This window comes from Carcharodon carcharias, chromosome 14 (assembly GCF_017639515.1).
Source record: "Carcharodon carcharias isolate sCarCar2 chromosome 14, sCarCar2.pri, whole genome shotgun sequence".
NCBI classification, from domain to species: Eukaryota; Metazoa; Chordata; class Chondrichthyes; order Lamniformes; family Lamnidae; genus Carcharodon; species Carcharodon carcharias.
Window position 1 is genome coordinate 32856303 of NC_054480.1, and position 22341 is coordinate 32878643.

The 22341-nt window shown below is 38.4% G+C and overlaps 1 protein-coding gene across 9 annotated transcripts in view; it reads left to right on the forward strand.

The window, feature by feature from the left end:
• Window positions 1–21808, forward strand: part of plagl2 (pleiomorphic adenoma gene-like 2) — a 148272-nt gene extending 126464 nt beyond the window's left edge. For all 9 annotated transcript variants that reach the window (XM_041204440.1, XM_041204441.1, XM_041204439.1 and 6 more), the window contains one exon: window positions 16820–21808. In XM_041204440.1, coding sequence (XP_041060374.1) covers window positions 16820–18065 — 1246 coding nt within the window. In that variant the 3' untranslated portion in view covers window positions 18066–21808. The remainder of the gene's footprint in view (window positions 1–16819) is intronic.
• The last annotated feature ends 533 nt before the right edge of the window (window positions 21809–22341 follow it).

Genomic DNA, 22341 nt, shown 5'->3' on the forward strand with positions numbered 1-22341 from the left:
ACAGCGGGTTTATTTTGAAGGCGGCATAGGTCAAGCGCAGGAGAGCGTATCAGTTAGAAACAATAAAAAAAAGACAACATTGGTGCCACTTAAAATCACATTGATGTTATAGCAAGGAGGAGAAAAGCTGCACAACAGAGTCAGGATACAGCAGTGTAGCATTGGTAGCCAAACCTAGAAATGGTAGACTGTGCAGTTGTCTTTGATCTTTTTGAGAGAGAAGATAATCCAGAAATAAAATATAGTAGCAAATGCTTCTGTTACACAAAAATATCCTAAAGATTGTATAATAATATGTAAATATCCATCACTGATCATACTGCAAAATCAAATGATGATAGCAATGGAGGGCAGTTTACCGACTGTATTCAATGTTAGCTCCTCTCTTATCAGAGCCTCAACAAAAGTTCCCCATCACTGACATTTGAAAATGGGATCTCGACTTTCTGGCGATCTTGGAATCTTTACTGCTAATGCAGGATGCAATTGCTAACTGACATGCCAGACAGTTCCATTCTCTACCATCAGTTGTTATATCCCAGAAATCTGTGATGAAGAATAGAATTGGAGCCTTACACACTTCTATAATCATTTATTTACAGTGATGCACATTACAAACATATATCTCCTAAATCAACAACCACAGTTTGTTCATATTTGTAGAAGCACAGCTAATGCCCACCAGCAACTTACAGTTTAATATACTTAAACAAATAGTCATGCTGTTGAAGCTATTCATCTTGTACTCATCAGGACAGATGCAAGAATATCAAATAACAAAAAAGGGAGCAATAATTTATATTGCATGGGAAAAGAATGCTGATTGATTGGCAAGTTGATTTTGGTCAAGGTGTTGCTATGGAGAATGCACCAGGAACTATTGTCCCCAAGTTTTTGTTAAATTAAAAAAAAAGCAGTGCCTGGACATGTCCTTTCTGTTTGTAGGTGACAGAGCCCTGCATATGAACAATATAGCGTGTTTACGCTCTTTAAATAAAAATTGGTTAATTGTTCAACAAAAATTTCAAAACTTAAATCAAAGACCTCAATTTTCTGTACAAAGCATATATTGTGAGATGATGCCTCTTCTAGGACCCCTAACAATTTCTGCATGCATGTCTTAAAACAACCTGACAGTTGATGGTTTGCATCCACCCGTTTAATTTGAGAGATTTTCTTTCTCTCCCGCAGCTGTTTCAAGCTAACAAAGTCAATCTGTAACTTTACTCACAAGAGCATTACTTATCTCACATGAAACAATTATTTACATAATATTCAATCAATATAGTACCTTGAGTATGCCTTATGCAGAATCTCATTTAAAATATTTGATTAATAGAATCCAATATGCACTCCCTCCACAAGAGCCAGTGTTTCAGCAGCCAGAGTACTGTCGACACACCTTTTTAATTTTTTAGCTTCTCATGCTGAAGGGAAACATTTCCTATCTCATCCATCAGAAATATTATGAAACCAGCTGCACCAGAACATCCATCAAAAAGATTAGCATGTGAAGCATCGATAAAATGACTAGAATCATGTTCTTTGGGTCACCTAAGGATGGAAACTTACATATGCATTTACCTACATTTAAATTTCTTAATAGCAGCAGAAAAAGCTGGATATACTCAGCAGGTAAGGCAGCTGCTGTGGAGAGAGAAAAATAGATTTAACATCTCAGGTTAATGATCTTTCATCAGAACTGGGGAAAATTATAAGGTAAATGGCAAGTTCAGGACTGAATTCCTGAAGCACTTAACATGAAGTGTCCAATACCTGGAATATTCTTCTGAGTAGGTTAATGGAAGCAAAAACTTGGAGTTATTTTTAAGGCAGTTAGGTACCCTAATGTGGGTAAGCTGTGGCATGCTGAATATTCGTACTGTATAAGTGGAGCATATTTCCATAATCGGGAAGCTTCAATAACCAACCATCTCTTTACGTTGAAATCCCAGCCGGCACCAATGTTTCACAATTTAGGAAGGATGTGAAGGCTAGAGACGCTGCAGAAAAGATTCACAAGAACGGTTCCAGGCATGAGGGTCTTCAGTTACGTAGAAATATTGGAGAATTTGAGATTCCTCTTGGAGAAAAGAAGGTTGGGAGATTTGTTAGAGGTATTCAATATCGTGAGTCTGGACAGAGTAGACAAGGAGAGACTTTTCCCATGGGTGGAAGGATCGAGAACCAGAGAGCACAGAATTAAGGTAATGGGCAAAAGTAGCAATGGTGACATGAGCACAAACCTTTTCACAGAGCGAGTGGTTAGAATCTGGAATGCCCTGCCTGAGAGCGTGGTGGAAGCAGGGTCAATTGAGACTTTCAAAAGGGAATTGGATCATTATCTGATTGATTGGGAAAAATTTGCAGGGCTACAGGGGAAAGGCATGGAGGATTAGTGGAGCACTAGTTAAATTGCTGCTTCAGAGAGCCAGCACTAGGCATGATGGCAGAGTGGTCTCCTTCTGTGCTTTAACCATTTTATGAATAAATGTCACATTATTTTAAAACCCTTGAAATTTATCCAGAACTGGCTGAATGGCAGGAAGCAGAGGGTGATAGTCGAGGGGTGTTTTTGTGACTGGATGCCTGTGCCCAGTGGGGTTCCACAGGGATCGTTGTTGGGTCCCTTGCAGTTTGTGGTATATACAAACGATTTGGACTTGAATGTCGGAGGGTTGATCAGTAAGTTCGCGGATGACACGAAAATTGGTGGGTTGGTAAATACTGAGGAGGATAGCTTTAGGTTACAGGAGGATATAGACGGGCTGATCAGTGGCAAATGGAATTTAATCCGGATAAGTGTGAGGTGATGCACTTGGGCAGGACAAACAAGGCACGGGAACACACGATGAATGGTAGGACCCTGGGAAGTACCGAGGATCAGAAGGACCTTGGTGTGTATGTCTACCAAGGCTTAAGGTAGCAGGACAGGTAGATATGGTGTTAAGAAGGCATATGGCATACTTGCCTTTATTAGCCGAGGCATAGAATATAAGAGCAGGGAGGGTATGCTGGAACTGTATAAAACACTGGTTAGGCCACAGCTAGAGTATTGTGTACAGTTCCGGAATCCGTATTACAGGAAGGATGTGATTGCACTAGAGAGAGTACAGAGGAGATTTACCAGGATGTTGCCTGGGCTGGAGAATTTTAGTTATGAGGAGAGGTTGGATAGACTGGGGTTATTTTCCCTGGAGCAGAGGAGATTGAGATGGATAAAATTATGAGGGGTATGGATAGGGTAGACAGGAAGGAACTTTTCCCCTTAATGGAGGGATCAATAACCAGGGGGCATAGGTTTAAGGTAAGGGGCAGGAGGTTTAGAGGGGATATGAGGAAGAATTTTTTCACCCAGCGGGTGGTGGGAATCTGGAACTCACTGCCTGAAAGGGTGGTAGAGGCAGAAACCCTCATAACATTTTAAGAAGTATTTGGATGTGCACTTGTGATGCCATGGCATACAAGGCTATGGGCCTAATGCTGGAAAATGGGATTAGAATAGTTAGGTAGTTGTTTGACTGGCATAGACTCGATGGGCCGAAGGGCCCTTTTCTGTGCTGTAGACCTCTATTACCAACTCCTAAATCTATGACAATGTTTCTTTTGACCCCATGCTTTAATCTCTCCCATCAGTTTTTTGCCCCTGCCAGTTTCTCTCCCAAGCTTCAATTTCTTTCCTTTCAGCTAACCCCACCTTCTGACTTATTGTGAGCTTTTCCATAGGATATTTCCAGATGAGCAAAGAACAATCAAGGGAATGAGTTTTATCAAGAAAAGAGCTGCTAATTTGAATGGTTCTGCTTCTTCACTAAATTGGAATTTGAAAATTATATGAAGGCATTTTTAAATTCAAGTTGCATCCATTTCACTTTGAGTGGGGATGATACCAAATGCTGCAATTTTAGTATCAGTAGTTAGATTTTGCTGTCATGTGATAAGACCCTGGTTATTATATGTTATCATTTTCCTTTAGCTATGGCATTATCATAAACCAGCACAGAAATATGAGATTAGGAATGATGAGGGAAAATCTTTAGACTAGCAAAGTTAATATGTGAAATCTTAATGATTTTGAACGACCTCCCTATGTGGGTATTTTTACAGAGGCATAGCCTGTTCAATTTAAATAGGTTAAAGCCTATGTTAAATTTGCACATACAGGAATGTAATATGGGTGTGTTAAGCTTTTGTATGTCTTCTTTGCCAACCAGGAGTTTTATTCTTTTAGAATTAGACAGAAGTAATTGCTGAAGAGATCATAACATCAGAAAATTTGCTGGGGAATCATTATTCGTTTGAAATTCAAATTTAATTAAAGGCTCTATTCAGCAGTAGGAATGCACTGCGAATTTTGCTTAACAAAATCACCTGGACATTGACCAATAATGGGACTTTCATTCTGGAACATTGTTTGAAAATTGAGACTGATTAGACTACAGTACAGTAAAATCTTTAAAGTCCTCCCCATACAAAATTGAACTGTTTTTATACCGAAAGAAATCTATTATTAATACAGCTGTGACCCACCCCTAGAGTTGCCACAAACTTACCATCAAATGCAGACTAGATCCCTGATTAATCAGAACTCTAGACTGTTTTCTAATCAGTTCTGTGTTGCCATTAGTTTTCTGTTTTGCACTAGTTAACAAAATTGTAAACAAACTCTTTATAAATGGGTTTATTAATTTATTACACAAAACGTACCGAGGAAATTGTCCCACTGTTTCCATATATTGTGTGAAACACTATTACTACTTTTTCTCAGCTATATCGTTATTACGAATGATTTGCTGACACAAAAATGCTTTTTATATCAATCTGACCCTTGCTCTGCAGAAAGTTGAAGGATGTTAAAAGCTGATTCTGCCTCCCTCCCTTTCTCGCTATGGGGATTGAAATGAAGCCATAATGATGAATAATCAACAATAATTTACCAAACTATGGCACTTGTTCAAAGCATTTCTTTGGTATGACCAGAACTGTCTGCTAAGGTTGGAGTTTGGGCTCCATTGTTGTAGATTGCCTCTTCTGAATCAAATATGGCCGCTTCAAGGTACAAAAGTAACTCAACACAGAAAGAGAATGCCTTCTTTAATTTGTCACTGACTTTAGTGATATCGGGCACAAATTAAAGATGGTGATAATAGTGTTAAGTGCTTAACATGTTGACATGACATTCGTCTGCTGTCTTAATGAATCTGGTAGCTTATTTAAAATAATTAGGTTAATTCTGTCACCAAAGTTGCGCACAGAGCAATGTTGTACAAATGTGTTGAGCTTCCAATCCATGTTCTACCATTATCACAAATGAAGTTTGTAAATCTACTTCAGATTGGATGTATGATGGGACCTCTCTACTCACTTAGAACCAATGAATTATGCTTGGGGACCATCCAGTGGAACAATAAGAATATTTAATCAGCAGAGATACATTGAAGCTAAGGTATTCTGTAAGAGAAGATTTTAAGAAGACCGTATAATCTGCCTCATCAGCATCTGCAACTGAAGAAATTATTGAAAGTCCAGCGTTAAGCTGCTTCCAAATAGCCTTTACTAGACCCTGTAGGCTAGTCATGTTCCTACAAGTTTGTAGAACAAACAGATGGCTTGTCTCAGAACTATATAATGCTATCACTGACAAGGCAGTGATTAAAAAGTTCATAATGACCTGGATTACTGGTTTTTATAACATTGGAATTTTTGAAAACTTGGAAGAAAATTATTTCCACCATGTTGGCTACCCAAAACACAAACTTCCCTAATATATCTGCTCTTTACCTGCCTTTAAATGAAAATTTTAAAATTATACAATTTTTCAGTGATGGCATTGCTTCATCAACCATGTCAAATATGCATGCATCTTTCTATAAACCCAATATAAATATCTTGAACTAACACGAGAACATCAGATTATTGGCTGTGACTGATTACAGCCCAAGAACCTCAGTTTGTTCAATTCTATTTGCATTTGTTTCTTGCTACGATCTCCGTAAAGACTGATTTAAACTTCCAGTTAATAACTGAAAGGATGACACAAGCTTTCACATTTTAAAACTTATGCTGTAACATTATTAACTGAACCCTATTTTCTTTTTGTAGGCAAATTATACTTTAAACCACATAAAGGAATACCTTCTTCTTGTTCTTAGACCAACTGAAAAAAACACATTCCATAAGTACATTGTCCTTTACATAGACATTCAATTTTCCCAGAATCAATCCCAAGTGCTTTATGGCTCCCTGGGGTTTATTCCTGGCCTTTACTTTTCCTAGCCTGGTAACTTGCAATCTTAGAGATGCCTTTCACAGTGAGGTTTTCTTTTCCTGGAGACACTCCCTGTAGCCCAAGCTGGATAACTCTCCCAACCTCATTTTAACTTCCCATGAATTTGACCTTTTCCACCCAACTGCTAGCTTCCAGCTCATTCCTGCACAGTGAACCATAGAAACTTTTTGGTTCCTAGCTGCTCCCTCTCTCCTGGATCCAGAACAGGTCACATGACCCTCTTCATTTTACCCTAAATTTTAAATTACAGTCCCAAAACATAATCTTATAAATCTCATAAATGTAACACCTGTCCCGTAAAGAATGAAAAGTCACCACCGTAGTGATGAGCTTTCATAGACGTTATCCAAAATATACCAACTTATAACTATTTTAACAATTAACTTAGTACAAGTAACATTCTTCCTGCACACTGTCACATTTTGTCATTGAACAGTCCATTTTGGTAGCATCACGGTGTTTAACCTGTATTAGTCAAATTCTTATAACAGCTAAGTTTCCTTTTACGGCAATTCTTAAAATCCCTCTTATGTGACTGAGAAATGATTTCATTGCTAACAGCTCCTTTCTCATAAGGATTAAAGTTCATATTATTTCCATGTCCTTGGTTAAAAGATGGCACAATTAATTCAGTTTGGGAAATTTTGTCAAGAACAATATTGATGACTTCTGATAGTCCTCCTGGCTTTTTACATCCCAGCTGGTGTAAATTGTAAACACAGAAGAAATTCTCTGTCATAATGCTTTTTATCCGCTGGATTCAGTATTTCCTTTGGTTCTTCTTTAAAACCTGATCTGACATTGTCATCAGGGCGCAGACTTTTTAAACTACATCTTTGGATCAGCCTGTTCAGATTTCACTTTCTGATCTCTATTCTCTTTCAGAGATATAGGTTCATTAATGTCCAAATTTGAAAAAGAATGTTTCAGTTAGTCAACCATCCGAGTCACCTTTCTTCTGTTCAAATGCAGAATTATAGTTCTCCTTCATTGCTTCCAGAATTTTGTTGAGATTATGTTTATGTTTTGATTTTAAAAAATCCTGAAACTCTTTTTTTAAAAATTATTTCTTGCTGTTTTCTTCATTCTTTCTGTTTCACATCTTCCCATTCAAAACGAGCTTTGTCCCATTCCTTCTGAGCAAGAGCCACAGCTTCTTCATTTTGAAATCCTATTTTCCATCTTAAAACTTTAATACAGCCCCGTAATTCCACTGCATCAGCATTAGCTGCAAACAAGTCATTTTGCTTCAATGCACTGCCTTTCATTGGTCCTCCATTAGTCTGGAATTTTGTTGCTGTATTCTGTTTTAACACGTGGTTTAGAATCTGAAGACAAGTTTAACTAAGACAGATTCAGTTTGTTTGCATTTGATTTTAACTTTCTGTTGCCAATTGGAGGTTTCAAGGGCTCTTTACTCTCAGAAGCCTGAGCTTTTGATTCTTTGGACACATCTTTAGTCAAAGCAGTACTTTCTAAGGCAAGATTACAAATAGTTCCTGATTTCTTTAGTATATTGTCAGTTTCAATGGACTTGTTTATCATCCCTGGTGATGGTAGCACTCTATTTCCCATGAGGTCATTTCCGAGTATAAAAATCAACATTATCAGTTGGCGATTTAGACGTCACTCCAACAATAACAGACTCATTGACCAAAGTACAGTTTAAATTCGCTCTACACAATAGAACAAGTAAACAATTTCAGAATTACCTGGAAAAACTCAGCAGGTCTGGCAGCATCGGCGGAGAAGAAAAGAGTTGACGTTTCGAGTCCTCATGACCCTTCGACAGAACTTGCGTTCGAGTCCAAGAAAGAGTTGAAATATAAGCTGGTTTAAGGTGTGTATGTGGGGGGCGGAGAGATAGAAAGACAAAGAGGTGGGGGGGGGGGTGGTGGGGGTGTGTGGTTGTAGGGACAAACAAGCAGTGATAGAAGCAGATCATCAAAAGATGTCAACGACAGTAGTACAATAGAGCACATAGGTGTTAAAATTAAAGTTGGTGATATTATCTAAACGAATGTGCTAATTAAGAATGGATGGTAGGGCACTCTAGGTATAGCTCTAGTGGGTTTTTTTTTAATATAATGGAAATAGGTGGGAAAAGGAAAATCTTTATAATTTATTGGAAAAAAAAGGGGAAGGGGGAAACAGAAAGGGGGTGGGGATGGGGGAGGGAGCTTACGACCTAAAGTTGTTGAATTCAATATTCAGTCCAGAAGGCTGTAAAGTCCCTAGTCGGAAGATGAGGTGTTGTTCCTCCAGTTTGCGTTGGGCTTCACTGGAACAATGCAGCAAGCCAAGGACAGACATGTGGGCAAGAGAGCAGGGTGGAGTGTTGAAATGGCAAGCGACAGGGAGGTTTGGGTCATTCTTGCGGACAGACCGCAGGTGTTGTGCAAAGCGGTCGCCCAGTTTACGTTTGGTCTCTCCAATGTACATGAGAGACCAATGAGAGACCAAACGTAAACTGGGCGACCGCTTTGCAGAACACCTGCGGTCTGTCCGCAAGAATGACCCAAACCTCCCTGTCGCTTGCCATTTCAACACTCCACCCTGCTCTCTTGCCCACATGTCTGTCCTTGGCTTGCTGCATTGTTCCAGTGAAGCCCAACGCAAACTGGAGGAACAACACCTCATCTTCCGACTAGGGACTTTACAGCCTTCTGGACTGAATATTGAATTCAACAACTTTAGGTCGTAAGCTCCCTCCCCCATCCCCACCCCCTTTCTGTTTCCCCCTTCCCCTTTTTTTTCCAATAAATTATAAAGATTTTCCTTTTCCCACCTATTTCCATTATATAAAAAAAAACCCACTAGAGCTATACCTTGAGTGCCCTACCATACATTCTTAATTAGCACATTCGTTTAGATAATATCACCAACTTTAATTTTAACACCTATGTGTTCTATTGTACTATTGTCGTTGACATCTTTTGATGATCTGCTTCTATCACTGCTTGTTTGTCCCTACAACCACACACCCCCACCCCCCCCCCCCACCTCTTTGTCTCTCTATCTCTCCGCCCCCCACACACACACCTTAAACCAGCTTATATTTCAACTCTTTCTTGGACTCGAACGCAAGTTCTGTCGAAGGGTCATGAGGACTCGAAACGTCAACTCTTTTCTTCTCCGCCGATGCTGCCAGACCTGCTGAGTTTTTCCAGGTAATTCTGTTTTTGTTTTGGATTTCCAGCATCCGCAGTTTTTTTGTTTTTATATAAGTAAACAATTTCGATCAATGCCCTGTAGTGATACATTTTCATATAGTGAATTCTTTGGAGAGAAATCCACACCTTTTGTTAACTTTAAGCTCTGAGCCGACCCCGTGTATCAAAGGATGATGATCTTTTAAGCCCCTTTATCAGACAAAACCGGAGTTACTTCACCTTCAAATATAAAACTCCCATAATATTTTAAGTTCTGATTTGTACCCGCTCTATATACATCAAATGGTATTCGTTTGTCACAAGGTTCATTCACTTTTACAGCAACTCCTGGAGAAACATTAGATACCTTCATAAAAGCTACCGGTTTCACCTTCAACTTCCAGCAGTTGACTTTCGCATGCCCTGTTTTATGGCAAAAGTAACATGCTGGTCTCCTTTATATTTATCTCCCACATTAACTCTTTCACAACATTGAGAAGTATCTTTTTATTTTCATGATAATTAGTGTTCCGTTCACTATCTACTCATTTCTCTCCAGTTTCAGTGTGTGTTTGCAAACAATGGCTTGCTGCCATCTTGGTGTTTATGGGAAAATTTGTAACTATCAGCCAAAACTGCAGCTTCCCTTATTTTAGAGACTTTATGGTAGGCTGGGGGGGACTTGATTCCAAAAGGAATGTCTTGTCTTTCATCCGCCCTTGTTCCGAGGGTTGACTGCACTATGAACAATCTTTCTCCGCTGATTTCTATTCTCCCCTGCCCTCACTGCCTGTCCCATAGAGAGGCCAGTCCATGTTCTGACATTATCCATCCATGCCATCTTGGGTCTTCCTTGCGGATGTTTTTCAGGTGTTTTGCCTTGCATTGCGTCTTTTTCCCCAAACAGTCCCCACATATTCGCATCACTTGTCCAAAATATGTGAGCTTCCATGATATCAGTGCCTCAAACAATTTCCTCTTAACACCAGCTTTCTCGAGCATCCATACATTTGTCTGCTTAACCATCCATTCCACACGTAATACTCTTTCATTTCAAATACTCTTATTCGAGCCTCATCACTCTTCTTGATGGTCCAACTTTCACAGCTATACGTTGTCAACAGCCACACAAGGGCTTTCAGAAGACATTTTTGTTGTAATTGAAATACTGTGGCTACTCCATATTCCTTTAAGTGAGTTCACAATGCCATGACCCTTAAGTCTAGCCTGAATTCCTTTGGTAGACTGTGTATCTCCATGATGAGTGACCCAAGATAGCAAAAGGTATCAACCTCTTCAAGTTGAACTCCGTTAATCAGAATCTTGCAGGTCTTTCCATCCATCCCCATCACCTTTGTCTTGTCGACGTTGATCAGGGGACTGTATTTTCAGTTAACTTGATTAAGATGATCCACCAACTCCTGTAGCTCCTCCAAGAGGAACACTGTTTATAAATTCTTCCATTAACAATCCTCTCTAAGATTTTCAAAATCCTGTTCCAACTTCATCACCCTATCCATCAATCAAATACCATTCTATTTTTCCTTAGCAAAGTCTGATTCTGTCTCTTCCTCAGGTTTCTAAATTTTTGTCTTTAAGCTTCTGAACCAGCTCTTGTGCATTAAGTACAGCAGTCTTAACTGTCTGCAAACTGTTCATCCAAAAACATTGAATAAACCTCCAATGATTTTCCTACCACAACACTTCGTCCAAATTTCTTGTGGCTACTGTAACTTCATAGCAATTTTATCAAAGGAGACAAAATACATCTCAACTTCTTCCTCACTGAATTTAGACACCAGGCAGTTATTCCTTGCTAATCAAAACGAGTTAAACCTGACGCATCGTCAAATCAGCCTGTTACCACCAGTTAACATAATCAGAGCCTTTCTCTGTCCATTTCCTGGCTTTCCTCTCTCCTTGTACCTCTGTCTTTTTCTCTATTCCTTTCCTGTCTTTCTAATTTTTCTCTGTGGAAATCATTTCAAGATTTTTCATTTCTCTTTCTTTCTCGAACTCAAACTTTTGCTTTTCTGTATCTCTTTTCAATTCAAGTTGGCCCATTTCTAACTGAATCCTAGCCAACTCAATTGCATTTATCTGGATTAACTTTTTCTTAAGATTCAAGTGTTGAACCAATACTTTAACTATTTCTGACTTTGTAGTGACTCCTTTTAACTCTTTCCAACTTTCTTGCCACTGCTTTTAAATTAACCTTTCTGTTGCAAGGTACTCAAAAGCAAATCCTCACTTTTGAAGAAAGTTTCTGCACTAGACATAGCCATTTTTATCTTTTCAATAATTACAGCAAATGTCATTGTGAAATCTTATTTGTTTAAAGCCTGACCAGTGTACGTGTCTCAGCCTGTGGATTCAAAATCCTGCAAAGATGCCCCAATTTGTTACAATTTCCATGGAGAAGGATAACTTTAAAAAAAACAAATGCGAGCTAATAGCCGAAAGAATGACACTACAACATGCCACATTTTAAAACTTTTACTTAACAAATGATGGAAAAAACATGGTTGACTGAACACTCTTTTCTTTTTGTCGGCAACTTATACTTTAACCACAGAAAGGAATGCCCCCTTCTTATTCTTAGGCCAATCAAAATAAACACACTCCACACATATACTTTACACTGTCCTTTATGTAGAGAGTGAGAATGGGGAATTAATAATGGGATATAAGGAATTTGTAGGAGCATTGGACAGATATTTTGTGCCTGTCTTCACTGTAGAAGAAACAAGCAACATCCCAGAAAAACTTGTAAATCAAGAGATGAAGGGGAGGGAGGAACTCAAAACAATTACAATCACCAGGGAAAGGGTACTGAAGACTATTATGACTGAAGTCTAACAAATTCCCAGGTCCTGATGGACTTCATCCTAGGGTCTTAAAAGAAATGGCTGCAGCGATAGTAGATGCATTGGTTGTAAGTTTCCAAAATCTCTAGATTCTGGAAAGGTCCCATCAGTTTGGAAAATAGTTAAGTAACTCCTCTGTACAAGAAAGAAGGGAGATGGAAAGCAGGAAACTACAGGCCAGTTAGCCTAACATCTGTCATAGGGAAAATGCTAGAATCTATTATTAAGGAGATTATGGAAAATCTTATCACAATCAGGCAGAGTCAACATGGTTTTGTGAAGGGGAGACAGTGTTTGACTAATTTATTAGAGTTCTTTGAGGAAGTAGCAAGGAATGTGCCTAAAGGGGAACCTGTAAATGTGGTGTACTTGGATTTCCAAAAGGCATTTGATAAGGTGCCACATCAAAGTTTACTACACAGGATAATATTACATGGTGTAAGGGTTAACATGGATAGAGGATTGGTTAAGAAGCAGAGTCAGTGTAAATGGGTCAGTTTGGATTAGCAAGCTGTAACTAGTGGGGTGCCGCAGTGATCAAGGCTGGAGCCTCAACCATTTACAATCTATGTTAATGGCCCAGTTGAAGGGACAGAACGTATGGTTGCTAAATTTGCTGATGACACAAAGATAGGTAGAAGAGTAGGTTGTGACGAGGACATAAGTATGCAGAAGGATATAGATAAGTTAAGTGAGTGGGCAGAAATTCAGTAGATGGAGTATAATGTGGGAAAATGTGAACCTGTCCACTTTGACAGGAAGAATAGAAAAGCAGTATATTACTTAAATGGAGAGAGATCGCAGAACTCTGCGATGCAGAGGGATTGGGTGTCCTGGTACATGAATTACAAAAAGTTGGTATGTAGGTACAGCAAGTGATTAGGAAGGCAAATAGGATGTTGGTGTTTATTGAAAGGGGAATCGAGTATAAAAGTAGGGATGTTTTGTTACAGTTGTACAGGGGGTTGGAAAGACCACATCTGGAGTATTGTGTACAGTTTTGGTTTCCTTACTTAAGAAAGGATATAATTGCATTAGAAGCAGTTCAGAAAAGGCTCACTTGACTGATTCCTGGGATGAAGGGCTTATCTTATGAGGGAAAGTTGGACAGATTGGGCATGTATCTATTGGAGTTTAGAAGAATGGAAGGTGATCTTACTGGAACATATAAGATCCTGAGGGGACTTGATGGGGTAGATACTGTGGGGGTGTTTCCACTTGTGGGAAAGACTAGAATTACAGGTCGCATATTAAAACCAAGGGGTCTCCCATTTAAGATGGAGATGAAGAGAATTTTTTTTCTCTGAGGGTCCCATTAGTTTGTGGAACTATCTTCTGCAGAAAGCAGTAGAGGCCGGGTTGCTGAATATTTTTAAGGCTGAGTTAGATTCTTGATTAACAAGGGAGTCGGAGGTTATAGGGGGTAGATAGGAAAATGGAGCTGAGGCCACAATCAGATCCACTCAAATGGTGGAGCAGGTTCAAGGGGCTGAATGGCCTACTTCTGCTTCTAATTCGTATGTTCATATGGCATTCAATTTTCCCAAGAATCAATCAAAAGTTATTTCTGTTCTTTTTTTTCCCTCAGCCTTGTAGCTTGCTATCTTAGGACTGTCTATTATTGTGAGATTTTCTTTCTCAGAAACTCTCCCTCTAGCCCAAGTTCGGCAACTCATCCAGCCTCGTTTCAACTCCCCATGAATTTGATCTTTTCCACCAAAGCACGATCTCCCATGCACTTTCCTACATGATGAACTGTAGAAACCTTTTGGTTTTTAGCTGCTTCCTTTCTCCTGGATCCAGGCAGACTTCAGAACATGTCACATGACCCTCCCCCTTTCATTTTATTATAATTTAAAAATACAGCCCCAAAACAACATCTTTTAAATCTCATAATTATAACATTCTGGTTAGCTAGTTTGTCCTGTTTGCATTTTGTGGTCTGTTCAGTGTCGAACAAGCTGTTCATAGTTGCCTCATTACTATATAAATTCCAAATTGATGTTGGTTAGTATCCACATTTTAAGATGCCTATAAAGCAATGGAAATGTCTATTTCAACTTAATAAATAATCCCCAAAGTACCATGGTATGAAACTGTGACCCACAAAGACAAAAAGTTTGTGCAATTTTGGTCTAAAGAGCCAATCAACTATTGATTGACTTGAAAAGAGGGTTGCACCCTATTTATACCCAATTTAGGATTTTTTACTTCTGAATAAGTCCTTCCACAAATTATATATATTCCTTACATGCCTCCCCTGTGGCCATTCAATTCCTTGCATTCTTGCATTTGAGTGTGTTGGCTGCCCCTGTGGTAGTAGGGAGAAAAACAGATTTGGATCCACCATCAAAAACATCAATTGAAGATTTCATCTCATGAGACAGAAAGCTGTCACGATTAGGAGAAGGTTGGGCCTTGCTGCTCACCTGTGTTCAGTATCACCTGGTATGGCTCAGGAGCCCCATTCTGGGATTGCAGTCTCTGCTGCATTTGCTGCAGAGGAAGACAGTGGGCTGAGAAGCTGCACAATTCACAGGTCTCTGTTTTCTCTGGGCTCTCTCCTCAGCCAGTAGAACTTTTTATTTCTGCTCACCTTTTCCAATGCCCTTCCAAACAGTCAGCCTCCAGAAGTCATGGCTGTCAGTCAGTAACCATCTCCCAATTGTCAGCGTCAAAGTGTGCCATCTGCCTATCTCATTTGTAGGTGCCCTAGTAGCAGCAGTCTGGACACCAGTTCACCAAGCAGTAGGTCTTTTTGTATATAGCCGTCATCCATCCGATGAACATGGCTGAGCTAATGCAGACTTTGGCTTTTAGCTGGTTTAGCAATGAGTGTGTGCTGATAGAATTAGCATACTCCAGGATCTCTGAGTTTGTGACCTAGTCCTGCCAAGAGAGGTTGAGGATAAGTCTGAAACAGCAAAGGAGTATGTAACGGAGTGTGCTGAGGATGCAGGCTTGGTAGGCTAGCAGTTTGATGTTCTGAATCAGACTGCTGTTGTTCCACAGTCTATTACTCAGACATAACAGATGCAGCTTTTGCAATGCCTGTGTTGATTTCAGCATCAAGTGACAGATTACTGATGATTGTGGAGCCTGGATATGTGAAGCTATCAACAATCTCCAGTGTTAAATTGTCAGTGCCGATAGATGGAAGTATTGCAACATCCTGCATCATGATAGGTCTTCCTGATGCTCTGTCAAATCAAATTCTTTATAGGCAGGAGAGAGTCTGTCCATTTGCTGCTGAATGTGTTTCTTGGTATGGAATGCTAGTGCGACACCATCAGCGTAGAGCAACTCTCTGATGATCCCCTAATGATTAAAGGAGGACTCCAGTTTGATCCAGTCTGTGTTGATTCAGCCTGTTTCACTGGTATGGAGGCAAAGATGTTACAAGTTGACTCAGTTGGGAAAGCTATCTGCCAAACTCTTCAGCTCCTGCTGAACTTTTGCATATGTGGACATTGTAATGACAGAATCAGGTTCCGCTGTAATGCTTAGTCATTGTCGATATTCACACATGGATAATAGCCACTTTGGGAAGAATGCTATCAATGCCTGTGGACGAAAAGTCAAGACCTTCAGGAGAGGATGAGGAAGGTAAAGTTGACATGGAATACAATATCAGTTAGAGCATAGTGAAACCTGGAATGTAAAATAATGGTTATCTACAACAGCAGACAAATCTGGTTGATATTTGGGCCTAGTTTGGAAATCCAGCTTGACAACCAAATGCCCTAATATGTCACATGGCTTAACCTGTAGGCAAATTGTTCAGCCATCCCAAGAGCCCTAACTCTGTATGTTTGTATCCAATGATCCCTGTCTACATTTCCTTTGCTATCTTCAGTATTGTAGGCACCCTCTGCCTCGCTCTGCATGGCTACCTTTTCCTGTGTTTTCTAAATTGCAGTTGTATTGAAAATAATAGCCTAAATTCTAATTTTGTAATGTACACAACTGTTAATAAACATCAAATTATTTTGCTTTGTTGAGTTGCCATTAAGTTTATAAGGTTTTTTTTTTCTGCTGTTCTGCTTTTTATTCCTTTTTTCAGTTCTTTATAACATTTCCATCATTTCCTTCAGGGGAAAAAATATAGTTAATATAAGTGTTTGATTTAAGAGATGGAAAGTATGCACTGATACTTTCCATTTTAATTTCAAAATATTGAATTATTTCCTGAATCTTTTGCAACATCTTGTAACAATTCAAAAAGTGCATTATGTATTTTTGCTTAGGATAATTTGGCATAATAATTGCACTGAATTGTATGTTATTATTCTGTTAAATATCAGTAAGAATATAAATGTTTTATGCTCATCACTTGAAACGGCTGCTTTCAATAAGCATATGAAAAGTAATTGAGATTAAATACCAAGTTGGCACTTATTTGTAATCAGCATTAGATCTGTCTAATCTAATATGATGCCACTTATTTTTTATTTTAAACTAGTGAAAGAAATGTGTGTAGTCTTGATTGTTTTCACTATTATTCTATTTAGGCACATGGCCACACATTCACCACAAAAAACACATAAGTGCACCTACTGTGAAAAAATGTTCCACCGGAAAGACCATCTGAAGAACCACCTTCAGACACATGATCCAAATAAAGAGGCATTCAAATGCGAAGAATGTGGCAAAAACTACAACACCAAGTTGGGCTACAAACGTCACCTAGCGCTGCATGCTGCTACCAGTGGTGACCTGACCTGCAAAGTGTGCCTTCAGACATTTGAGAGCACAGAGGTTCTGCTCGAACACCTGAAGACACATTCAGGCAAGTCATCAAGTGGAGTCAAGGAAAAGAAGCACCAGTGTGATCACTGTGACCGACGGTTCTACACTCGGAAAGATGTTCGGAGACATATGGTAGTCCACACAGGCAGGAAAGACTTCCTTTGTCAGTATTGTGCTCAGAGATTTGGCAGAAAGGATCACCTGACGAGACATATGAAGAAGAGTCATTCGCAGGAATTGTTGAAAATTAAGACTGAACCATCCGATATGATGGGTCTGCTTCACCCCAGTCCACCCATAACAGTGAAGGAAGAACTTAGTCCAATGATGTGCATGGCTTCCAAGGAGACAGTAGGTAAGCCATTTACTAGTTTGCCAATGAGCATTTACAGTCCACACATTCAAGCCATGACAAATTCAGGATCATCACACAGTCTGGTTGCTAGTTCTCTAGCTATGGGAATGGGTTGCCAAATGGAGTCCCCATCCTCAATTCATTCAGCACCCCCTCAACCCCCTTCTAAGTATCAGCTTGGATCTACCTCATACGCCACTGGCTTGCCTGAGAAGCCAACGGAAAGTTACTTAATGGACTTGCACAGCAGTTTGCCACTTTCATCCCATGAATCTCAGTCTTCACCAGCTAAAGTAGGTTTAGATTCGCAAACTGGCCCTCTGGATGACATTTCTGGTGAACATTTGCTTTCCAAAAGCTCTGCTACAATTAATGAATCCCTCTGTACAGCAAACATGGACTTTTCACATTTACTGAGCTTCTTACCACTGAACCACCCTACGTACAATCCACCTGTTTCAGCAGGGGGGCTGGTAATGGGCTATGCGCAAAATGAGCCTCAGTCCTTACTTACCTCTCTTCAGCCTCAGCTGCAGGACTCCCAAGGATCTGGAAATGGCCTGAACCTTGGGCCTCTTCACCCATTGTCTCCAGTGTTTACCACCAGTCTGAGCACGACAACATTGCCACGTTTCCACCAGGCTTTCCAGTGAACTGCTGTTGCATCTTTTATTCAATAAATCTGTGCTTGGAGTGGAATTTAATGAAGCGCACAAAGCTTTCTCAAAGGACTCAAAGGAAGCTAAAGCTTTGAAGAAGCTTTTATAAGGCAATTTCCGTTATTCAGTTTAATCCATAATATGGAGGGTTTTTTAAAAATCTATTAGCAACTGACGAGGCATTTACAAACAATGAGCCTTTTGCTTTCTACACTCTAACATGGATACAAATCCACCTGAGGGCTGAACATATCAGAATTCTGAGAAGTGGATGAGTTTTAATGTGAAAATTACTCCCCAGATAGCTACATATTTCATATGTTTTTAACAAACATGGAGACCTGTTACGATTGAGAAGTTACTTCATGAGCTAAACGTCTGAAATAGAATTACAGGGAAAAATTAGTGAAGGATGGGAAAAAAATAATATAGTTGTTATAGCATTATGCAACGTGTATTAACCTCTGCTTTGTCTGTCCAAATTGAGTTTTAAACAACATTTTGTCGCGCACACAGGTCTCTGCATGAAACAAAAGTTGCACAGTGAAATAGACTTAAATTATGCTCGCAATGTGAGTTCTGCCCAGTCAATTGCCCTCTTGAAAATAAAGTATTGGCTTATTTCATTGTTAAAATACCCTTACTTTCCTAAAAATTCAGACATTTTGAGAGAACCGGGAAGATAATATGTGACAGAAAGCGTTGCCCCTGCATAATTGTTCGAAGAGCAGAGCCTAGAAATTACTGTTTATAGTGTTGGTAGGCAAATGCTTAGCATGTTCATATGACTTTCCCTCTTTGTTATTTTAATGGTGGCATTAACCCATTTTAAGTAACCTGGTAAATACAGGTTAAAATAGAAAAAAGTATCAGTGAACACTAAGTTGTGAATGTTGGCAACAGTAATTTCTAGTCTTTCATTCCTTTCTGTTATAGCAACATTTGTCATACTGGGGTGTACGAAAATTTTCATCTTATTAGGAATGATCCCTATTTATTTCCTTAATTGCAAAGTATCTGCTTCATTTTACTCATTAATTTTTCTCATAAGGGTAGATATCATCTATTTATGATCAATTACTTCGATCCATGGTTCATACATTAAGTTATTTTACTGCGGTGTGCAGAGCCCATACAACAATCTGCTTATGAAAGATTTTGAACATTAACAGTGGCTCATTTACAGCAGAGCTTAAATGTTGCAACAAGTTGAAAAATGAGCAGTTTAAATTTTACTGCTGATTTATCTAGCCTACAGATTAAGCACCTCAATGACTTTGTTCAGTACTAGATCCAGGAGCACCTTGTTCGTGTTCCCAGTAAGTATTGTAAATGCATTTCTCACTATAGATAACATTGGCAAACAGTGTTGAAAGAGAAATAGCCTAAAGCAAGGTAGACTTGAACATAAGTTCGTAACAAAGGTACATAATTGCACAAAAATAATCACAGCCAATTGATCAAAGTTAGCTTGAAGCACATCTTTGCAGGTGTCTGGCTCTATTTTACTAAACTATTGCAGAATTATTCTTTGCTTCCAGATTTATGGCACACTTAAAACTTAGCAATAAGATTCAATGTCATGATAGCCAGTATGTAAATGTGTGATGCAGTTTTCCTTCCAACACTAATTTTGCTTTAAGAAAAAATCAGCTTTAAAAAGAAACACTGAACACACTCAATTCTCAGCTTAATGGGGAGATATTGTGGCTTAATTATAATACAATTGCTTCTGATATTTTAATCATCCTGCCTTTTACATCTGAGTAATAATCCTAAATTTTGTTTTGTGTATTCATTTAAACCCCAAACGTATCCTCAAGAAATGGAAAGACATTATGATATACATCTGTGTATAATACTATAATGCATATTTTAGAAGATTTAGCTCCAAATTAAGTAGTTAAAACACATCAAACTAATTAAATTCTTAACCATCGTCTGCAAGATGTGCATTCTTGTCTTGTAGACGTAGTAACCTTAAAATCCATTGAGTATCACTAGACTTTTATTGTAGTGAATATTTACTTTGAAAATATTGTACCTTTCCTTGTATTTAGGAGCTGTGAGACCTAGAAAGGATACAGAACAGGGTGTTTGATTTAAGAATACCCTGATTATATTAAGTCAGGGTTTCAGCAAGAAAGATTTTTATGTTATGCTTGTGTTTTAATGTAAAGATTTTAGTTCTGTTACCGTTTTTCCTCTCCTGACAGTGCCTTATTCTGGCCACCAGAGGCTTTGAGCTATTTGAATCTTTATTTCACAGTTCTCTGAGCAGGAACTCACAAAGACACAACACATCACCTCATGCATGCTTCTTGCTCTAAGCCTAGGAGAAAACCAAACCTGCCTTACAGCGAATGTGGACACAACTTCACCTCTGGTACAGAATCAATATCAGGAAAATCCTTTGCTGTCGATTCACAATAAGCTAGTTCTGAATAACATAAAACACAATTTAAAAAAAACTTGCAAATCAACCATATCTATATTTTAATATATAAAAACTTATTTTTATGAAATTAGGGAATGATTAATATCACTGCCAAATTGCTATATTGCAGAATTTTAATGGCATTCCTCTCGTAGCTGAGAGTTTTTTTGAAAACTGAATAATTGTGACAGCAATATTTATAACGTGGCATTACTAAACATTGTATTCTAAATATTTTAGTGGACTTCCTCAGTTCACTAATTTGGGAGGAAATTAAAATGTGGATTATTGTGGTCCAATTGGAAAATTATTAATTACTTCCACGTTCCATTCTGCCCTGCAACAAAAGGAAATATTTAATATCACGGCTGTCTTGGAAGCAAATGAGTGAGGGCAACTCTCTATTACCTGTGGACAGACATTTTCCTAGTTAAACTTAAAATTCTTTGGCTTAAGGCCAAAATGACAAAATCAATTTATTCTCACAGGTGAACAACTGCACAGTGATCAAGTACACATTTTTCAATGAACTTTAATTGCTGTATTCATTGTAAGGCTAATAGTTCCTCTTATGGCTGGTTAACTCACTATGTTCTAGCACTTTCAGAAACCTTTATAGGAGAGTATCTCTTCACCATAAACTGGTAATGAATCTTTTATAAAATTAAGTGCCATTAGATTTTTGTTAGATGTATTAGTATATACTTATGATAAAAGAGCATTACAGTGTTTTGTATTACTACCATTCAGCTGCTCTGTGTTGTACTTTAATACGTAGGATGTCTGATGTATAAATCAACTTAATGTAAAAACCACAATTACTCTCAAAGCTTTTTCTTTCTCGTTTAATTCTGAGTGCTGGAATCTCCAGTTGATTCCATTAATGCTGAAAATCTGCATCAGCATTCAAAGAGTTACAAACTGTATTTGCGAGTTGTACATGTTACATCTCTCTTCACTGTATGTTAACAAATGTTTACCAATGATTTATACATCAGATGGCCAATAGTCAGTGTGCTTCCATAGTTGCACAATTTCTCCGTATTTTGTAGACTCTTTACAATTAAAAGTGTCATGTTCTATGTTTGTACTGATATTTTAGGACTGAATGAAAGCAGATCAAGGTAAAGTAATTTGCCCACTTTATATTTTTTTCAAAAGTAAAGAAAGTTCATAGACTTGGGGAATGGAGGTACAATCAACATAATGGTGTTTGCTGGATTGTTCCACAGTGGATGACCGAAGGCTGAAAACAGTTTTGCTTCTTCACAAATCACTAAATACTGCTCAGATGGTTTTCCTCTCTCAAACTTCCAAGTGCCAAGCTTCATCCAGGACTAAAGTGAATGTGTAAAACACTTAATGCATAGAATCCACATAAAGTGTCAATAGATTATTAGTAATAGATAGTGAAAAGTTATTGCAGTTGGAAAAACTGCAGGCAATTTCTGTCCTTTATACATTGTGTAGTAAATAGTATTTTTTCCTGCATTTTGTTTTTAAATACTGCATTCTGTCACAACAGGGTGCTTATTGCATATGGTAATCATTATTTTTATATAGCATTTTATTTACATACTACTGGTATTTGTACAAAATGTATTTCAGGTAAAGTGCAACATAATCACATATTTTTACATGAGTGTTTTATCAGGTTTCATTTACAATCTGTTGCTGCAGTTGAATTTGTTGGACATTTGTATTGGTAGATCCAAAGAATTATTTCGGCAAACATATTTACTTTATTGTACATTATACTTTGACTGCTACCATGTTACTTTTGAGCAATTAAACTATGGAGCTTGAATTGCTAAATGTTCATTATTTCCATCT